Raw genomic sequence first — 22345 nt, 5'->3', positions numbered from 1 at the left:
ATTATGGGAATAAGTAAATAACTTTTCCTTATCCACTTTCTCCACATCACTCATGATTTTATATACCTCTATCATATCCCCCCCTTAGTCTCCTCTTTTCCAAGGAGGTGAACAGGTGCTCTTTGACCCTGTCTGTGGGCATTGGGGGACTCTGGTAGAGGGGAAGATATTGCTTCTAAGTGTTCCCCTGATTTAAGTGCTCCATCTGGCTTTGTTGTGCTTTGCTGGGGTAATGGGCTTTGCCTCTCTCCTGGCAAAGGGGCCTTTTCCCTTCTCCATCCCATCTTCATCAGACCTACCATAGCTGTCCTTTCCCCTCATGCCCTATGGCTTTGACTTCTCCTAAGGTCTTGTCTCCCCACCTCTGCCCTGAACACCCCTTTTATTGCCTCTTCCCTTCTCCTGCCAAAACCCTGCTTGTCTCCCTTAGATCCTTTTCTTTCCACTCTCCCTCCCACTTTAGCATTACTGAATGGGGTCTCCACTCCCAACCTGGCATGGCTGAGTGGGGTCCTCCAAGTCCCTTCTTCTCTCCCTATTGCTGAATGAAAGTCCTCTCTCAATCTCTCTCTGCTTAGTGCAATTCCTCTGATGGCCCTCTTACGGAGTGGAGTCCCCCCCCCGAATCCCGCACCCCCTATTACTGAGTGGAGGCCCCCCTCCAAATTCCACATGTGCTTCCCTCTATTACTGAGCTGAGTCCTGTCCCAAAGTCCACTCCTCCACCCCCCTCGCAGAGTGGAATCCCCCCAAATCCCCTCCTCCCCTTCACAACATGGATCCCACAAATCCTCTCCTCCCCTTTGCAGAGGGGAGCCCTCCCAAGTCCCCTCCTCTCCCTCATTGAGTGGAGTCTCCTGTAGTCTTCCTCGCAGCATGGAGTCCCCCAAATCCCCTTGCCCTCTCAGTCGCAGAGTGGAGCCCCCCAGCTACCCCATTGCAGATTGGAGTCCCCCCAAGTCCCACCTTGCAGAGTGCAGCCCCCCAAGTCCCCTCCTTTCCCTCATAGAGTGGAGTCCCCTGGAGTCTCCCTCGCAGCATGGAATCCCCCAAATCCCCTTCTCCCCCTCGCAGAGGGGAGCCCAGCCCCCCAAATCCTCTCACCCTCTCAGTCGCAGAGTGGAGTCCCCGCACTCCTCCATTGCAGAATGGAGTCCCCCCAAGTCCCCCCTTCCCCATCCTCACAGAGGGGAGCCCCCCAAATCCCTCCCCCTCCCGGTCACAGAGTGGAGCCCCCCAAATCCCCTCCCGGTCACAGAATGGAGTTCCCCCAAATCCCCTCCCGGTCACAGAGTGGAGCCCCCCAAATCCCTCCCCCTCCCGGTCACAGAGTGGAGCCCCCCAAATCCCCTCCCGGTCACAGAATGGAGTCCCCCCAAGTCCCCCTCCCCCTCCCGGTCACAGAGTGGAGCCCCCCAAATCCCCTCCCGGTCACAGAATGGAGTTCCCCCAAGTCCCCCTCCCGGTCACAGAGTGGAGCCCCCCCAAATCCCTCCCCCTCCCGGTCACAGAGTGGAGCCCCCCAAATCCCCTCCCGGTCACAGAATGGAGTCCCCCCAAGTCCCTCTCCCCCTCCCGGTCACAGAGTGGAGCCCCCCAAATCCCCTCCCGGTCACAGAGTGGAGCCCCCCAAATCCCTCCCCCTCCCGGTCACAGAGTGGAGCCCCCCAAATCCCCTCCCGGTCACAGAGTGGAGTCCCCCTCAAGTCCCCCCTTCCCCATCCTCGCAGAGGGGAGCCCCTCAAACCCCCCCGCAGAGGGAGCGCGGCCGGCGGGCTGGGTGGGGTGGCGGCGCTGGGCGCCGAGAGGAAGTGACCGCACGGGGCTGGAATGCGCAGCTGGCGGGGGAGCGCGTCCCGCCCGGCTGGCAGCGATCCGCGGGGAGCCGGAGCGGCGAGCGGGGCCCCGCCGAGATGCCGCACTTCACCGTGGTGCCGGTGGCGGACAAGCAGCGCGGGGACTACGACAGCCTGGAAGGGCTGAGCTGGGTGGACTACGGCGAACCGGGCGGGGCGCAGGGCCCCGCGGACCCCTACAACACCGCCAGCGCCGAGGGTGAGTGGGGCAAAGTTCCCGCAACTTCCCCGGCCCGCCGGCTTCTCTCCTCCCGCGGGCGGGAAGCGCCGCGAGGCGCCCGGGATAGCAAGGGACTTGCAGCCTCTGCTGGGGCTGTGCCGCGTGTGTGCGGGGTGGTGTCTGGAAAGGGGTCCAGCCCCCCGGGGGCCGCTATGAATGGAGGGGACTGGTGTCAGGATGAGCACAATGAAACGGGGACAGGCGATTCCTGTCCCGTGCAGACAGAGGGTGGTGCAGCCTCAGGAGAGAGGCTGTGTGTGTGTGCAAAGCCCAGCTGCTCGCCGGGAACCGTGTCTCGTTACATCAGCTGACGCTGTACGCTCCAATTCTCCTTTTATGATATTGAGAGAGTGAAACTACACACTTAAAACCCCCTACCCCGAACAGCTCACCTCCACTAGCCCGTGGGCAAGCCGGTGGCCTGTTAGCAGCTCGTTAAAATCTCTTCTTTCGTTACTTTAAAAGAAAAGTGAATGGGACTACTCCTGTGGGTACAGTTACTCATTGCTTGAGTGTGGGCAGGATCGTTGTCTGCTCTCTTTCAGTGTTCCTACTGTGCCCAGTATAATAGGACTCTGATTATGCGTCGGGCCTTTTGGCCACTATTTTAGGAAGCTAAGACAACAGTAAAAGAGACCTACAGTAATGGAAATGGTTCACAGACTTGTACATGCTTATTTGTTGTTGGTAACTAAAAAGCTACGTGGATGGAATATTTGAATCTGGATTTGCAAATCTTTCCTTGCCACTGTTGCCAAATCTGTCTGTAATAGTGAGGCTTGTGATGTTATTGTAAAGATTTACTGAGAGAAAAATCTTGCCTATGACAAACAAACAAAAAAACCCACAGTGACTAACTATTCTAGCCTTTTGTAGTCTAAGGATGCAATAAAAAAACAACAAGGAGTCTGATGGCAGCTTAAAGACTAACAGATTTATTTGGGCATAAACTTTCGTGGGTAAAAACCCACTTCTTCAGATGCATGGAGTCAATGCAATGTTAGTACAGTATGTGAAAATCAATTTAGATGTCACCGTTTTGTTTTTAAAATGACGGGTGATGGAAGTTATTTTTGTTCTGTTTTCTTAGACATGACCTGATGCAATTGTATAATGGGCTATTATCTAGAAGTGGTTTTTAAAATTAAATAATATGCTGTGGCTGGCCACCAAATAATAGTTATGGCTAGCCTGTCTGTGTTGCACTGACATTCAGCGAGAGACAAGAAATAATTTTAGTTACAATGGTTTTTCTCTGACGCAAAAAGACGGTATGCCCCTACAATTAAAAAACTAACCCGTCCTTCTGCTCCTGGCCCCATTCCCTCCCCCTCAAAACAAGTTTTGCTCTCAATCACTTGTTGATACTTTTTGTCTTGAAATTTAAGTTTCTTAATGAGGGAGATTCTAGAATTTATGGCCTAATCCTGCACATGGAAGGATTTTTCATGATTTGTGATGGGAGTGTTAAAAGCTGACATGAGTAAATATTTAAGTGCTCTCAACTAAATAAACTCACACACTATAGCTAAATAATCTAATCTCATGTTACTGTTAGCTTTTCCTGCTGTGGTTATATACTCTCATTCATTTGGTCTGCAGGTCTGACGGCTATTTTTTAATGTAAAATCAGTGCTTAAATAATGTAGCAAATACTCTGTGCATTGTCTCTGGGCTACTTTTACAGCTGCTTCTGTTAGGCATAACTGCATCTCATTAGCAGTTAATTTATTTAAAGAAGGCAATCTCTTAAGAGGGAGGGGCCTACCCTGGGGACTGATGGTGGGGAAATAGAATTTTAATTAGGCCACTGTTCAACTGGTTGCTGATGTCACTGTTTAGCCTTTCTGGATGTTTCACTGTGACTTTTAAAATGAAATGGAATTTAAAAGACCCAAGGTGAGTGACCAAAGTGGCTACAACAACACTGCAAGCAACAATGGAATTTTAGACAGGCAAAACAAATAATAATCTAGCTCTATAAGTGATCAAAACAGGGAGGCTCCAGATGCAAGTGACCACTGCATTCCAATGTGCCAGACCAGGGTGTGTTGTAATACCTGTGCACACTTCTGAGATGCTTAATTAGTGTGCTATTGTAAAATGCCTTCAGGAGTAAAAATCCTTTCACAATCATAGCAGGGGGATCTCAATTCAAAAGCTTGCCATGGTATAGGAAGATCAAGTATGATTCTAGGTTTTTTAGTACTTTCTAAAATGTTATAAAGTGCACATGCTGGTGGAGTTCAAGCTGTTCAGAACTGGATTTATCAGGCATCCTAGGTCTTTTGAGGGGCAATTTCCAAATACTAATTTTGGACCAGTGAAAGAACACTCCCAATCCCACTCTCAATCCAAGACCAGCACAGATTTAGAAGACTTCAAATACAATGTCCAACAGAACTATTCCAATGAAAGCAACAATGGTATGGTAATGTGAGCTTACATTCACACACCCGCTGATATCCCATTCCTCACGATAGAAGAGAGTTTCTCAGCTTCAAAGAAATGTCTTTATTCATCCACATCCTTCTTATCTGCCATATAATCTACAGTCTCTTGTGAGAACACGCTAGATTTTCTGCTTCTGCATTGGGAACTCCAAACCCAAATTCATCTTCTGCCATGATGATCTCCACTTGGTCCAAACTGTCCAAGCCCAGGTCTTTCATAAAGTGGGTAGTTACTGTGAGCTTTTCTGAATCTCTCTTATCATACCTCTTCAGGACATATAGAACAGATATCTTGATATTCTCCAAGGTCAGAGGTGGTGACGCAGTGGTAACATACCAGAGATCCGGTGCTTCCTTAGCTGCCATTCAGCTGCTGCAGAGGGCGCTAAGTGCTGTGTGACTGGAGCCACAGGTGGGGGGAGCTGGAGCAGGAGGTGGTGGACATGGGCTGAGCAAATACAGACCACCTTGATAGTCTTGTGGTTAAGGTATTGGTCTGGAATTTGAGAGTTGTGGCTCAGCTAGAGGCTTACTGTTCACTCTTGGGCAAGTTACTTTGTGTGTCAGATTCCCATCTGTAAAACTTTATTTTTCTCTTGCCTCCAGGTCTTCTTCTGTCTTGTCTGTTCAGGCTGTCTGCTTCTCTACTGGGTTTTAGATTTCAGTTTCTATTGTTGAACAGCTTGCGAGACAGGTGGGTTGGTGTCTGCTGGACTAGTTCTTAATCCTGAAAATCTTCACTCCAAAAGGTCCTAAATGCTTTTTAGGGATTATCCCTCACCCGCAAAAATAAATTTAAGGAATTAACCCATAAAATGTATTAGTCCTTTAGGCCTTGTCTTCACTGGGCAAAAAAGTGTGTTCTTATCTCATGTTAATGAATGTGTGGTAACTAACATGAGGTAAAATCCAAGTCAGGGTGGATAAAAATCAATGATTTTTTCAAAAATATCAAAAAAACTGGATTTTTTAAATTTAAATCGGATTTTTTGATAAAATGCTTTTTGAGGAAAAAAACCTATCTAAAGATAGTTTTAATTAAGATACATTATAGCTCAAAGATATCTTATCATGGAATAGGGATTATAAATTCTAATTCTATAGTATGAGACAATATATTCATGTAATGTTTAAGAAAAATTTTGTAAATTAGTTCCAATAGTTCATGGATTAGGGACCCAATTTTATGGGGTTCCAGGGGCTTCTGTATAGATTATTTAGATTAATCTTTCTATCTACCCAATGGAGTTCAGTCTAGAAGATACCATCAGAGATGCTTAGTTTTGCAGTTCTCAAAATGTGGATTTGTGTCTCCAGAGATAACATGCTTGTTAACCAAAAATATTTTTAAATAAATAAATAATATATAGAGGTGAGAAATAACAGACCTCAACCCTGTTGTCTCTCTGCAAATTCATGTACACAGAGTCAACCCCTTACCTCTTTCTAAAAGTGCAAAGTTTCAAAAAGTTCAATGAATAGGAGATTGTTGGGGGCGGAATAGATGTGGACAAGGAGAAGATATATGTTTGCTGATGATGTTTTAAAGAAAGTCACACCAAATCACTTAAGCACTTGGATTCAGAGACTGTTGAAGCGATAATCTCACTTTTAACAGAAGTAGCTTCTTCTGCCGGTGTAGAAAGAATATTATCTTCCTTTGGACTAATTCATTCCAAATTGAGAAATCACTTGGGACCTGAAAAAAAAGGAAAGCTTGTTTTTCTTTTCCAGATTATGAACAAACAGGAAAATGAAGGTGAAGATCACTGAGTTAGCTGCAGAATCCAATATTTTAAGTTTCTCATGTTGACCTAGCTGACATAGTCGATTTAATTTTTTTTTAAAAATATTTCATTTAACTATTTTAGTTAAAAACAATTTTAATAAAAGCAAACCTGATTTTAAAGAACTTCAGTGTTTAACTAAATTCAAAAATTCATATGCTTGTTTTGTTAAAATATATGTTTGCTGTTGAAGAAAAAAATCCAGAATACATAACATTGTTGTTTCAGTTAAATAAAACAATGTAAATGTCTGTCTGGTGATGTTCTCCTCCTAATGCAGCACGGCAAGAAAATCCTCTAAATATTAATGATTAACCTGTTGAATTGGAGATAGTTCACCTCCCAATGACTTCATAAATATCTGCTTCAATTACCTTTGGTAAATGAAATAACCAAACAATCATTCATTTTCTGATATAGCTGTAAAACTAATCTGAAAAGTTTTCAAAATAAATCACTTTAAAAATGTATAGAGAGTACCTTCTAAAAATAAAACCTATGTCTATCTCTGAGTTGTGAAGACTATGTATTAAGGTTATAACAACCAACAAGAATGCACTTTTATGTAGAAAACCATGATTAAATCGAGTCTTCCTGACTAGTGATTTAAATCATGATTTAAACCATGATTTAAATCAATTTGATTTAAATCAAATCCACCCTGATCCAAGTGAAGACAAGGCTTTTTGTAGTTTTAGTGTGAGTTAGTCTTTACCTCAACCAGCTACGGGGGAGTGGAGCCTGGCTTGTATCTTCTCCACTTGATGGAGCAATTGATCACTTCCTGCCCCCATGTTGGGGCTGAGTAGGAATGACCACTGGGACTACTAGGGCCTGGTCTACACTAGGGGGGTGGGGGAGAGTCGATGTAAGATCCGCAACTTCAGCTACGGGAATACCGTAGCTGAAGTAGACATATCTTATTCCGACTTACCTCCCGTCCTCACGGCGCGGGATCGACGGCCGCGGCTCCCTCGTCGACTCCGCTACCGCCGCTCGCTCCGGTGGAGTTCCGGAGTCGACGGGGAGAGCGTTCGGGGATCGATATATTGCGTCTAACGAGACGCGATATATCGATCCCCGATAAATCGATCGCTACCCGCCAATACGGCGGGTAGTCTGGACGTACCCTAGGAGTTACTGCTCCATGTGGGTAGAGAAGGGAAGAGAGCCCAAGCGTTTGGCTGTGTCCATCTTGCTTCACTTAGCCACTGCTGAAGTTCTGAAAGCAACTTCATTTCCTATAAAAAAACAAAAAAACAAAAACCAGCTGTCTGTCCTGCATATTGGCAGGCTGCCATATCATAGCCCTGAGTGTGCTGCTTTTTAGACTATTACACAAAAATGTGCCTGAAGGGCTACAGCTGACGTACATATACTCTGAAGCTGACAAATGTCCGGTGAAGTGATTTATTTTGAAAACTTTTCAGATTAGTTTTACAGCTATATCAGAAATAAAGCAAATAAAGTGTGTTGTGCTGCTTCAATATTTTTTTGTTTTGTTTTTAGCTGTAACGTTTTCCATTTCTGTATCCCCCTTATAGTATTTATATGGGCTGGATCACATCAGCAGGGCATGGGCATAAAGATGATGAATGACCTTGCTACTTCTACTGACATGTTAGCTCCTTTCCTCAGGACCCACAGCTTGGAGGCTTGAGGAAGGGGGAAAGGCTTCACTCCCCATCTCCCAGTGATCTCCAACCTTGTAGGTAAGGCCCTGGGAAGTAAAGACCCACTTACTACTACTGTTTTCGGAGCCCAGCAAAGGGGAACTCCAGGTCTGGGGAGAAGTCACCTGGCCCTTTTTTGCTCCTGCTGGGTTCCATCCTTTTGTGATTGCACAGAGGAGACAACTCCCCCCTTTGTCTCTTCTCTGCTTCCAAGTGCCTCCCTCCAGCTTAATGTAGAGATGTAGGGGAGCATCCAATGGATGGGAAGTGCCAAGTAATAAGGCACACGCTGAGTGAGGGAAGCTCCCCTAAGGCCGGCAGTTCCAGCAGGAAACCTGTGAAAGTGAGCCGATTGGAACTGAGGGGAGAAATGGGCCTGCAGGGAATGTTCCAGGGTGTTCCGCAGCAGTTGTGAGTATGGATTGTGAGTAGGACACTGACAGTTGGTGGGAACTGCGACGCCAGCTAGGATGTTATATTTCTGTGTAATTGGAATGCGTCACTTTACAATTTTAGTTGGCGATTCTCCCCAAAGTGCATGTGTCGTTAAATGGGCAATCCATGAATACGTGCAGGGGTTGTCTGGCAATAAGTGTGCTGGCACATTGTCCATTTCCTCCATGTGGCCCAGTGGAATGATCCCTGCCACCAGGGCTAGAGTGGTGAAACTAAGTACAGTTATTTTTGTGAACCTCTTGCTTTGGTAGCTTGCTAGTAAGAGCCATATTTAAATGCTGCTCCGGGTAGCTCAGTTTGACTGATCACGTGGATGGCCAAAAATGACAAGTTATGGTATGACTTTATCATGGTAATGCTGACTCTCAATTGTAGTAATGTTGAACTAACGGGGAAAAACCACTGGCTTTGGTTTTCAGACTGTTCCTTAAACACCTGTCTCATGCTATAATACAGCTGTGTGACTTTGTGATTCTGGGGGAACTTAATTTGATCCCTCCCCTCCCTCAGTCTCTGTCTGTTTGCTTCATGGGTTTTTTTGCTTTTGAATGTTTTATTTTGTTTTGTATGGGATACGTTGCCATCTTATGGTGGTATAGCATTTCAACATTACAATTTCTTGTCAACACTAGTTATAAGCAAATAAAGCGCAACACAAGTAACGCATTTTAACAAAAACATTTAACGTGATTATTTAATTCTATCAGTTGGTTGAATTGCTCACTTGTAAATAAAACAAATCCTTCTCACTGTTTATGACTAACCATGACACCTTCCTTCATTTGGAGGAGGGATGTAAGTGTGTGAGCCCTGCTTTGTGTATCAGCAACAGTAAGAATGCACACACCTGGCATCCCTCCAACATTTGAGATAAAGCTGGTGGCTTGGTTGGGTTCTCATTTAAAAAGGGGCAAAGAAATGCTTTGAACGATGATAAAACTTCTGTCTTAAAGCTGATCTTTCATAAAGATTATTACTCTTCCCAGACCACAGAAGGCTGAGCTGTTCACCTCCATGATCTGCTTGACTTCTGCCAGCACAAGTCTGACAATCTCAGATATGTGCCCTGTGGGAAGCTGTTTATCTTTCAGTGATGTGTGTGGAATCGAGACTAATAAGCTTGGTGTCGCTGACCTAGTTTGGGCAGTGGCCACCTGTGGTTTTGCCAATGCACTTTCACGCTTATTTGCCAGTTGTATTACAGCTTTTGTTGAATCCATGGAACTCAGTGAAACAGTGCTCTGACCAGCCTGGAGCCTCTCCTCCAGAGATGGCAGGCTAGTAGTATGCTTACAAGTTGTATTGATGTGTGGGGTTGTTGTTGTTTTTGTAGTAATAGGTTATGGTGGCCTGATACAATATAAATAACTTAGTTGCAAGCTGTTTTTTTTTAAGGAGAGTAAAATGATGATACCAAGACCATATATTTTCACTTTAATCTTTTCCCCAAATAGGTATTTTAAAAATATCTGATGACAATATTTGCTTTTAAATATAGGTTAAATTATTGAAGTAACAGCTCTTAAAACTTGGAACACAGCTCATGTAAAATGTGTATGAAAATTCTTATAGTGTATGTAGCATTTTTTTCATTCCAAAAGATTCCAAAGCACTTGACACTTTGGCAAAGTCTGGAGACAGGAGAAAAATTGGCCTTTTTAATGAAATTAGACATCTTAACTAGTGTGTACCCACAGAATCTTTCCTATATACATATATAAAAGCATTACTGAAATTCAGGTATTTTGGGGGCTGAGGGTAGCGGCCATATGGATAAACAGAGCCCAATCCCCTACACAAATGTGGTTTTTGTCTAGATGAAGAGACAAACCTACTTTTACACACTTACCCTTGTCATTCTTCATGTTACTTGAAAAATGTAGACTGAAGCCAAGCAGGAGGGCGTTGGGGAAGATTCTAGGAAGCAGCTCTACAGGGAAGCAGAGTGAAATAACTTGGGAATGTGCAGTGCAGTGTTACTTCCAATAATGGTGGAACTGACTCCTATGTGATTTCTTTATCCCTGTCCAATGATAAATGCCATGGGGCCTTTGTCTAAATTTACCTACTTTTCAAAGATAAAGGGCTAAATAGCTCTGCCAAGGAAGTCACTTCAACCCACTTTCTTGTGGTCTCCATTTGTTAAGTGGTGATAATGATGCCATGTAAGGTGCTTTAAAAGCCTTAGATGACAAATATAATGTGAGTTCTACGTAATGTTTATTATATAAACCCTTGGATCAAGGAAGTTGAGATATTTCCAGCCTGATGCTTTGATCTGACTCACCCCCTTTAGCTACAAATACAATATGAATGTGATGCAGAGCCATGCTGTGCTTAGGTGCCAGAGTGATAAATACCATAGAACCACCTTGTAAACATCCATCTAGGATATAAAATAACCTGTAATGGAAACTGAGCGTCTGAGACTAGATTGTATGAGGTTGAACTAAAAATCTCTCCCCTCTTTATGAAGTCAAGTGTGTGGTCTGGTTTATGGGCAGCTGGCAGTTACTATAGCAGTGGTACCAGGGGCCAAACTCAGGATGCAGCCTTCAGCATTCATGGGCAAAGGTCTGCAGACTTAGTGTGCTGATAAAGATAGAATTGTGATATGTGGAAAATGGAAAGAGTGGAGAAGGGCTTCAGGACTTACCCAAAAATTGAACACGACTGAATATGGTGGAGGAGAAGGCGTATTCATTCTTCTTGTGGTTCAGACAATCTGAAAGCAAAGGTGCTGCCTTGAGATTCTCATGGGCACCCCATTTAGTGTTGCCCCAGGAGACTAGTCAGGTTTCTGAAGCTTTAGTAGTCTGCACTTTGTCATGCTTACTCTATATGTATAGCTGCTTACTTTAAAAAACCATGCTCCCGTATAGCCTGTTTTATATGCCTCTCACATACGGCTTCTGATTTCTGTGGCGCAGTAGCTGAGGTAGCTGCAGCTGTGGTGCACTGAAGGACTCCCATTGCCGGCTGCCAGCGGATTCCTTAGCTAAATTTAGAAGAAGCTGCACCTTTTTCTGGGTTCTCTGGAATTTAAGTAATTTGGAAGTGTCTAGGAAAGATTGTTCTGATGCGTCAACATTAGCTAAAAACAACCCTCTGATATGTTTGTTGGGATGTGTGCGGTGTAAAACAAAAACTCCACTGCTCAGTGTTTATAACTGTGATTAGAAAGCTTAGCAAGGTTATGCAGAGAAATGGATTTTCTTGTTGATTTTTATCTACAAATGATGACTTTCAGTGATTGGCTGACTAATGAATGTTTCAAACAAGAGAGGTCAGACTCAGAGGGGTTCTTTACATGCTGAAGCAGTGGGAAATCTACATCAAACAGAATACTTTTTCAGGGATCCTAACTCAGCTACTGGTATCCCCAACTTGTTCTTTTCCCACTTAAGCTCTGCTTCATATAAAACTTTATTCTGTCCTCCCCCCGCCCCCTCCGCAGCTTGCTTACCAGTGTAAGTGGTACTGGTAAGTACCAGTGTACTTCATTAAAAGTAAATAGTAGCATCCTTTCTCCTTTTCCCCACTCCAACAGCTAAGTTTCATGATTATGGTTTTATTGATCTTTTAAAACTTGGCTTTTGCAGTGAAGCCCCATGCTAAGTGGAGATTAAGACACTTTGCAGCCCTATTGGCCAGCAAATGCAGCCAGGCATAAACACCATTCACTCAAGTTTAAAAAAAAAATCCTACTGCTCATTATTTTCTTTTTTAGTGTGTGTAACGGAATGGGGGACACTCAGTGCCACAGAGAGATAAAAACACTTTGTGGTAAGTTCTTTTTAAATATAAAACTTCAGGAACAAGCTAAAAACTTAAATTTATCTTGACAAAGTCGTTCAAGATAGCTTTCCCAAATTTAATAAGCAGATTTTTTTTTGTAATGCAGTAAAGCAAATACCACCATTTCTGTTTGTGCAACAGACTTATTTGATGAATGGGATTGTTTTTGTATTTCTGTTGATTTGGCTGGCAACATCTTTATTTCTGAATTGTTCCTCTTTAATAGTGAGCCGAATGTGAATAATGATGGACAAAATTAGTTTATTCTCTGTCTTCCTTATGACAGACTAGTGAAAGCTATCAGTGCTATTGTTGTATTATAGTTTTTCCCTCTTGATATTCCTCAGGCAACATGTATTTTGCCATATATGTAGAGAGCTGTGTACATTAGTTCTGCCAGCTGTGGTAGACATGATTTGAGTGTTTATGGCATATTAAGAGAGACAAGATGGGTGAAGTAATATCTTTTATCGGACCAACTTCTGTGGGTAGCAGTGACAAGCTTTTGAGCTACACAGAGCTCTTCTTTAGGTGTGCTTATGGCATATGCAGTCAAGTAAATTCTTCCAGAACGAATGCTTTTGAAGCAGGCAGCAAAACAGAATGCTGTATGTGAGTATTCTAAGTCTTGTAACTAAATCAGGTTCTTAATTTGTGAATGTCTTTTCTCTGTCCTGTTTTTAATGTGTAGGAGTTTTCTAATATTCAATTAAAACACTATGGCTCAGTTTCAGACAAGAATGTATTTTAATCTTCTAGCTTGCAATGTCAAGTTTTATCTGTTAAATAACTTGCCTTTGCAAATATTTACAGTATAGAGGTCTTGGTGTATGAGGCTTTTCTTTAGCTATCAGATTAACTGTAGGAAACAAAAAAATCCTCTCAATTGGTGTCTTAATTTATAATTTGTAAATTCTACATTCCTAACTCCTTAAGAGTATGCACTTGTCCTCAGTGTAAAAAAAAATTGGGGAAACTTTTTAAAGATGTTGTTCCCATGACTGTTACAACATCACCTGTAAATTGCCTGTCATAACCTTATTTCTGTATGTTTTCTGGTTAATAAATTTTTCATTATAATTTAAGCACTACTGGCAGCTGTTGAGGACTAGATTCAGGTACCCTGTTGAAGAGAATAAGGAATCTTCATAGTAGTCCAAACAGCCATATTTACTTATTCTACAAATGCTTTATTGGCTGTATAGATGAGTCCTCAAGTGATTTTTGTATGCAAAATAGCAGCAACACTACAAAGGCCAGCGTGCTGTGGGGAGGGGTTTGTTATACAGAATATCATAAGTAAGAGAATCTCTTGCCAGGTGTGTGAAACTGCTTCCAATCACTAGCCCATTTACATGAATTTATCAGACTACACTTTATAAATGTGTGTAAAATACAATGTTAAATTGGACATAAGTTTTTTTTATAGTTTTTATCTTGCATACTTCAGAATCTTTTACACATGTGCTAATCTTGCTGCCTCACAATTAATCCCAGTTGTTATGGAACTAAATCTCAAAAGAGCAACAGCAGGAACAACAAAAGCTTCAGTTTCTTTGAGATGGGCAGCTCTTTAACATCCAAGTACCAAACTTTGCACTTTGCGGTAGCCGCTCAGATGGAGTGTGGTTTTGACTCCTTTCAAGCCAGTTACCAAAAAAGAAGTCTACAGCATCCAGAGCACGGGTACACTAGAGAGTTTATCTAAAGTAGCCGCTATAAGAGAGCTCTCTTCACTCCAGCCCCCATGAGCGGCAGAAGCTATGTTGGTGGGAGAAGCTCTCCCATCCACATAGCACTGTCCACACGGGTGCTTATGTTGGTGTAACTTATGTCACTCGGGGGTGATTTTATTCACCCCCCTGAGCAACGTAATTTATGCCGATAAAAGCTGTAGTGTAGACATAACCCCAGAGCTCTCTGCTGCAATGTTGTTGCTAATGGTAGGTGTACCTTGGGGAAAAAATGTTGTTATATAATTCATTTCTCCTCCCCATGCATGAAAAGATTATTCTGTAGATCCTACAAGAGAACATTCTTCCAGAGTGAATATGTTTGACTTTAAGTATTTCTGCTCCCAGTCTGTTCACAGACTTTGTTCTTTAGCAGGTTTGGTACATGTTAGTGGAGTTTGTGGATCCTACTATCACAGTTCAGGGCAACTGCACCTGTGTTTCCCCTCATTGGTTCAGCAAGGGCACTCACTCTCAGGCTTTCAGCTCCTCAACTGTGGCTTTCTTGGGTGAAGACCCTCATCTTACTCCCTTATGACTGGGCTACTTCCCGGCTGCACAGTTCCCTGCCTTCACTGTGTTATTCCCCGCAGAGACAGGCTGCTTACTTTCTTTTCAGAGACGGTTAACAGGTGTAATTGCTCCAGTTATACGTTACCACACAGTTCTTTCTGTGCAAGCCTCTTAAGGTAAAAGCACTACAGAGAAAACATTAACATCGATAAAAGAAGCAGCATGCCTGCTAATAAACTTACTAGACACCATCTCAACATAGGCTCTGGAAGGAGCAGTCCTTCAGCACCCTAGCCTCAGGGTTTCCTTTGTAGTCACAAGTTCATCCCAGCTTCAGCTCAGAGCTAGCACCCAGTCTTTGGGGCCTCAGTAGGCCCAGTCTTTCCAATCCTACTCTAAGGATTGGGGCGCTCCGTGGGCCAGGGATACTGTCCATTGCTAAGTCAGGAAGAAGGCACTGAGCCATTTTAAAACCAGGCTATTTATCCAAAAATCCTTTTAGGCTCTTGGTCACTGGAGAATCCAGTTTGAACTGCCTTCCTCTCTGGAGGTAGATAGGTAGGTAGGTGTGTGTGTGTGTCTACAAAGCACTGATAACAGAGGAAATATATTAGCATCCCCCTCCTCCCAGAGAAGGGAGATAAAATTGTACATGTGTTATTGTGGAATTTTAATAAAGTGGACCCCTGATTCAGTAAGGTTTAACTTTATTGAATTAAGTTCATTCAGGATATTGCAGGAGACTGCTATATCTACTGCTTATCAATATAATTCCGTAAGCGGCAGAATGATAATCTGTTCTCTCGTGGACTTCAAGTTATCTACCCTGATCTCCATACTGGAAGTTTGTCTTTATATTTTTTGTATATTGATATTGGTCTATATTTGTAGGGTATTTTTTTAGTAACAGACACCTAATTCAGTGGATTATGGCCCCTGCTGTGTGGTAGGGGTTTAACTTTTGTAATCAGGACCAGTGTGGGGCTTGGAAGTGCCAATCAACCTTTTCCTGTACTCCTGTGTGTCATTGTACGCCTTCCTTGAAGGACAGCTGCCTAGAACAGTGTGAGGAATCCATTTCCATGGAAATATTTGGCACAACAAAATGTTATGCTGAGTTACTGATGATCTTTTAATCATTGTTCTGCTCTGTATGCCCACAGGCATATATTTGCTTGGCCGGCAGAGTGGAAAATTAAGTGGTAGCAGCCTTAAGAGTTTTTGCCTGGATGTTTGGGAAAGGATTTTCTTTTTGGTACCACTTGCAGGATTCTGAGGTCTTTGCTTTACTTAAAAGCTATTGCTACAGTTGCATTTGTCTCCAGATTGTTCCAAAGTTGCTTAGATTGATAGCCATGCTAAGTTGTACACGCACCTCAAGGAGCTTAGTGTGCTCATTACTGCATGATGTCTGAACTAGTGGTGAACATTTGTTCCATTGTCACACTTGTATACTATTATGTACTGTTATAGGAATGAAGAGAAATAGTGTTGTAGCTATTTGACAAATGCTGAATTTTTACCAGTGATGGCTGTACTAATATGGACGTGACAAGAAGGATGGTCTGGTGATTAGGGCACTAATTTGGGACTCCAGACACCCTGCTCTACCACAGTTGTGCTGAGCTATGCAGGGTCCATGCATCTGCCAAAATTGATGGTGGAGACCAAAAAGCGGTGTGTGGAATTCTAGGAATTTTTAAAAGGTGTGGAAATTACGGGATGCAGAAAGCATTATGGGATGGAGAAAGTGGAGTGGTGGGAACTTGATTATAGCTCTCAGAAATCCCTGGGCAAACCACTGGTATCCCACAAAGCACTGCAAAAATGTTCCAGAAGGCATTGAGCTGGACAGCAGTGTGGTTCACACTGGGATACCTTCCCATAATGCATTGCATTTTACCTCGATGCAAGCACTCATGGTAAGTGCGGTGTCGGTGCAAGCATCCAAGTATGCACATGCCCAAGCGATATACAAAGGTCCGCAGCTGAACACCGACGTAACTCGCGTTGACAGAACTTTGTGTTGTTGACGTGGCCTGAGATGTTAACGCAGCTTAGCAACGTGTGTTTAAAATACAAGTTTTTTCCCAATGAAGACAAGGCCCTTGGGCCTCAGTTCCTCATCTCTGAAATGGGGATAATAGAGTTTTTCTAACACTTAGGGCTGGTCCACACTGGGGCGGGGGATCGATCTAGGAAACGCAACTTCAGCTACAAGAATAGCGTAGCTGAAGTCGACGTTTCCTAGATCGAACTAAGTTTACTTACTGCGGGTCCACGCGGCGCAGGCAAGCTCCCCCGTCGACAGCGCTTCCTCCTCTCGGCGAGCAGGAGTTCCGCAGTCGACGGGGGAGCGTTTCTGGGATCAATTTATCGCGTCCAGATGAGACGCGATAAATCGATCCCAGAAGATCGATCTCTACCCGCCGAATCGGGCGGGTAGTGTGGACCTACCCTTAGAGGTATTGAAGATAAATCCTTTAGCAAAAGATAGAATCCAGACATCTCAGCCTTATGGTTTTGTACTGCTGCCCATCACCATAGTATCAGAGCAGCTTCAATGTAAATTCAGTAGTAATAGTGAAGTGGATTTTACGGAGTCTCCAGCACTTCTGCTATTTTAAGCGGGGGGGGGGGGGGATCTCTGCTGGGAGAGTGGGAGGCATAGAGTTTGTATTTTGGGTCTTATTCCTTTTTTTCTGTTGGTGGGGGTTTATTAGTTAAAAGGGGGTGTCAGTGCTGAGTGCCATTCTTATGGTGGAAAGGATTTTTTGAAGATGATAGTTTTGCAGTGTTTCCTAAACACGGCTAGACTCTGGATTTGCCTGATTGCCTCTAGAAATTTATTCTATAGTTGGGTCCCCTCCATCCAGAATGTTTTATTCCCAGCTCTCACATACTTTGTCCTGGGCTTGGTGATGTGCATTGTCCCAGGGGAGTGCAGCTGTTGTGTTGGTTCACAGATCAAAATTTAGTCTTCAGTTTAATTGGGGCTTGATCCATTAATTGCTTTGAAAACTAGGACTGCAGTTGACTGGGAGAGATTCTATAGTAGTGGGGGCCATATAAATACCTCTGATAAATAGATGAAACAGATATGTGTTTAAATAATACAGCATATTCGTTCTACTGACTGCTTTTGTAATGCCAACAGACCCCGGTCGTCGGGATTGAACCCGGGACCTCTAGAGCTTAGTGCATGAGCCTCTACCGCATGAGCTAAAAGCCAACGGAATCTTAGCTAAGGCTCATTAATTTCTAAGTGGTCTCCGTGCCACTAGATGAGACAGAACACCACACCCAGGTGGTGTGTGGGTTACACGTTAGCTTCCCTTTTTTCACAGATGAAAGAAGTCACACTTTCCCCCTACAAACTAGCTGCCAGTCTCCATCTTTTTGCGGTCCCTACTTACAGCCCAGTGCTTTTTCTTATTCATTTTTTATTAAGCAGGTCCTGTGTATGAGAAGTTACTTAATTAGGGCATCAGACGTTGTCTGAGAAAATATGTCTTCAGGGGAGTCAGACCATTGTAATTTTGCCTTTCATCTCCATGTCAAAGGCAAAAAGATTCTTATTACACGCCATTTGAAGTAGTTTGTTTTGCTGAACTACGGTAACTCTCCGAGAAGGCAGACTTGTTGAGGCTTGCTATTGCATACTTTAAATTGCTGATTGCCACAGTAAGAAACAAATTTTATACCTAAGAGCCACACACTTTTATAGCAGCCCCACCTTGTGCTGAGATCCTGTCTGTGCTCCCAAGCTAAACAGCCTTGAACTTAGTCTCTGTATGCAAAGACCATCTCCGTGGAAACTCAGGGTGTTGCCCAGGTAATCAGTGGATCATTACTAAAACAGGCCTCAAAATACAGCGCTCTGCTGGTACCATCTTTCAGAGAGACACAACGCTTATGTGCATTAAAGATACCGCTGTACCTTTTGTTTTTCATAAGGCACTCCACTAGCCCCGTCAAATTCAAATCTGGTAATTCTGTCTTTCAAATGCCTTCTTGTCTATTAACTTTCTGGCCTAGATTATCACTTAGGCTGTGTCTACATTGCCACTTTCAGAGCTAAAACTTTTGTTGTTTAGGGGTGTGAAAAAACACCCCCCTGAACGACAAAAGTTTTAGCGCTGAAAAGTGCCAGTAGAGACAGCGCTTTATCCCCAGGAAAGCTACCACCATCGTTTGGGGTGGGTTTTTTTTAATGGCTGGGAGAGCTCTCCTCCAGTGATAAAGCGTGTCTACACTGCCCACGTCACAGTGCTGCCGCGGCTGTGTGCTAAATAGCTGCTGTTTAACTCCAGCTGTGGCCTTCATTTAAAATGGTGTGTGAAATCATTTCTGTATAGCTTGTATATGAGTTTAAATTTGAAAAGAACTTCGGGATAAATACTGCTCCCGTGACAAAAAGCCCCACCCCAATTATAAAGTTATGCTACCCTAGCCACAAGCATCCATTGCTAAAGGGTGCAGCTTTCTCTTGAGCCCCAGGCGCTCCTCTGAAGATGGAAGAGCTAGCAAGGACCTAAAATGACCAGACTGGTGGTAGAAACCTCAGCGTTTAAACTGATACTGACCATATGCAGAGAGAGAAAGCTAATAGTAATAAATCATGGGTACCTATCAGTTGGAGCAGTATCCATTCCACTTGTCCTCTGTAAGGCTCATATATTTACAAGTCTATCTGGTAGCTTAATTAAAAAAAACCCAAACAAACCTTCCCTCGATGATCCTGGCTGGATTAAGCTTATTCAAAACAAATTATTATTAATTTATCCTGTGGTGGGGATGCTTCCCGGGTGGTTTGTGTGGAATGGTTTAGGATTAGAGCCACTACGTAAACGTGAACTGTTATTTGAGTGCTGGGGGTGTGCTTAAGACTGCACAGAACACAGAGGAAGACATGATCCCTGCCCCAAAGAATTTATAATCTGAACTTGGTGAGCTGGACCTGCTTTCTGTGGTGCAGTTGGAATATGGTGTTCTTCCCTCTGGACCTCTTTGCTAATTATGGAGTGCTCCCTGCAGTTTCCCTTTAGCTTGGCTGGCTACAGTGAACAATCTCTTCTAGATGTTAATTGGCACAAAATGTAACAAGGATTAGCTAAAACAATTTTTTCCCCTTTGGAGGAATAGTGGTGAGCAGCTACTCCATTGTCCAATTTATATAACTGGATTGTGAATCTGAGGTTACTCATGGGTTTGGGGGTTTTTTTTGGTCATATACAAGGGAGAAAACAGACTGAAACAATTTTATTTAAAAAATTCCAACATCTGATTCTACTATGATGGGGAATACATTTTTCTGATTGGAAATCATAGAATCATAGATCTGGAAGGGACCTCGAGAGGTCATCTAGTTCAATCCCCTGCACTCGTGGCAGGACTAATTATCTAGACGAGGGATGGGCAAACTTTTTGGCCCGAGGGCCACATTTGGGTGGAGAAATTGTATGCAGGGCCATGAATGTAGGGCTGGGGCAGGGGGTTGGGGTGCAGGAGGGCGTGCGGGGTGTGGGACGGGGTGCAGGAAGGGGCTCAGGGCAAGGGGTTGGGGTGCAGGAGGAGGTTCAGGGCAGGGGTTTGGGGTACGGGGTGCATCGGGGGCTCAGGGCATGGGATTGGGGTGCAGGAGCAGTGCAGGGTGCGGCAGGGGGCTCAGGGCAGGGGGTCGGGGTGCAGGAGGGGTGTGGCAGGGGGCTCAAGGCAGGGGGTAGGGGACTCAGGGCAGGGGATTGGGGTGCGGGGTGCAGGAGGGGATCGGGATGCGGGCTTTGGCCTGGCATTGCTTACCTTGAGCGGCTCTGGGGTGGCAGCAGCGCACAATGGGGCTAAGGCATGCTCCTTCCCTGCCTTGGCCTCATGCCGCTCCCGGAAGTGGTCAGCATGTCCGGCAGTGGCTCCTGGGGGTGGGGCAGGCGGCTCTGCCGTGTGCTGCCCTCGCCTGTGGGTACCACCCCCAAAACTCCCGTTGGCCACGGTTCCCCGTTCCTGGCCAATGGGAGGTGTGGGGGGCGGTGCCTGCAGGCGAGGGCAGCACACGTAGTCCTCTGCCCCTTCTCCCCTAGGGGCCGCAGGGACATGGTGCTGGCCGTTTCCGGGAGTGGTGCGGGGCCAGGGCAGGCAGGGAGCCTCCCTGCTGAGCCATGGGGCTGGCAATCCTGTGGGCCAGACTGAAAGCCCTGACGGGCCGGATCCGGCCTGCGGGCCGTAGTTTGCCCTTCCCTGATCTAGACCATCCCTGACAGGTGTTTGTCTAACCTGCTCTTAAAAATCTCCAGTGATGGAGATTCCACAATCTCTCTAGGCAATTTATTCCAGTGCTTAACCACCTTGACAGGAAATTTTTCCTAATGTCCAACCTAAACCTCCTTTGCTGCAATTTAAACCCATTGCTTCTTGTCCTATCCTCGGAGGTTAAGAAATTTTTTTTTTCTTCCTCCTCTTTGTAACAACCTTTTACATACTTGAACACTGTTATCATGTCCCCTCTCAGTCTTCTCTTTTCCAGACTAAACAAACCCATGTTTTTTCAATCTTCCCTCATAGGTCGTGTTTTCTAGACCTTCAATCATTTTTGTTTCCTTCATTCCTCTCATTGTTAAATATTTCTACCTTCAGTTTCTAGGCATGGGATGTTATAAACTACCCTGCTGAACCATCCCTGAAAAATAGGGCAATATAATACATTGGGGCATAACTGATGGTGCTACTGACTTCAGGGCCATCCATATTACAAGGTGCAAGGCTGGAGAGGAAAACCTGTGACTCAAGTGTGGGGAGGGATTTATGTGATGAAACAGAGCTGGTACTTAAAATTTACCTCTTCCCTATGCATACTGGCTAAAGCTTAAATTATGCATAGGTACTGTCTCTCTCACTTAAGGATTGAATTTTGTCTTGTCTTTAATGGTTCTCCACTAGGATTTCCCAGGAAAAGAGACTTCTCCAATATTTGTAAAGTCATGATGGACTCCAGAGTTCATTTTTGCCAAAGGAAGATGGCAGGCAATGTGGCTTCTGACTATAAGTAGCTTGGGATTTTAGCAACAGCATTTTCAGTAAGTTAGTGACATTTATATAGTTTGTCTCTGTTGAAAGGATTATAGTTTTAGGACCATATCAATGTCTGCTTAGTCTTCCTGTGAGAAAGCATATCGCTTTATGAACCAAATCAATTCTGTGCAGTGCAGCAGCCAGCAGTCAGTGTGACCCTGGCAATAGTGAACAGTTCCTTTGGAAGTCCAGTATTACTTGTTTTAGTTGTTCTGGTCCTTCAGGGCTGCATAAAAAAGCATGTGCTGACTAAATGTTGTCTGAAGAATAGAGAAGAATGATAAACCAACTGACAGAAAATGGCAAAGAATTACTGCTAAGGGGTAAGTATCGCACGTAGCGTTGATATTAATACTATAAAGGGGTGCAGTGCTCTGCAGATCATCAGTGTGGCTTATTTATGAAGAGTAAAATAGAGGGACTTGTTGAATCACTAATCGCAAACATTTCAAAGGCTAAATCACTTGAGTTGTGCAGTTCTCATTGTCGTTGCTATGGCTGTGAAGGTATTATCGCAGTCTTGCAAAATACTGGGAAAGGTGGATTCTGTGATTTCATAGGGCTGGTGTTACACCTGCATACTAAACAAACCATAAAACAAATCTTAAGGAATATTGAACTGAGAATTGCACTTTATATATTTCAAAACATTTTAGTGGCTCATTTTTAAACAGTATTTAATTTGTAAATATCTGGTTTGCTTGTACTAAACCCTTTTCAGATGCAAAAGCTGATGTTATTGGTCATAAGTTATTTTTACATGTTTTATATGCAGTGTCATGTGCAAATTG

The 22345-nt window shown here is 44.0% G+C and overlaps 1 protein-coding gene across 2 annotated transcripts in view; it reads left to right on the top strand.

The window, feature by feature from the left end:
• Nucleotides 1–1898: 1898 nt before the first annotated feature.
• The window catches only part of SLC12A4 (solute carrier family 12 member 4), a 72924-nt gene continuing 52477 nt past the window's right edge, over nt 1899–22345 (top strand). Inside the window, exons 1-2 of one of the 2 annotated variants that reach the window (XM_065416748.1) lie at nt 1914–2024; nt 16049–16052. In XM_065416748.1, coding sequence (XP_065272820.1) covers nt 1914–2024; nt 16049–16052 — 115 coding nt within the window. Of the gene's footprint in view, nt 2056–16048; nt 16053–22345 lie in introns of both variants that reach the window. The other variant, XM_065416749.1, reaches the window with a different exon arrangement.

Source organism: Emys orbicularis, chromosome 14 (assembly GCF_028017835.1).
Source record: "Emys orbicularis isolate rEmyOrb1 chromosome 14, rEmyOrb1.hap1, whole genome shotgun sequence".
Taxonomy (NCBI): Eukaryota; Metazoa; Chordata; order Testudines; family Emydidae; genus Emys; species Emys orbicularis.
Note: the sequence above shows the minus strand (reverse complement) of the source record. Positions and strands in the feature narration are given on the sequence as shown.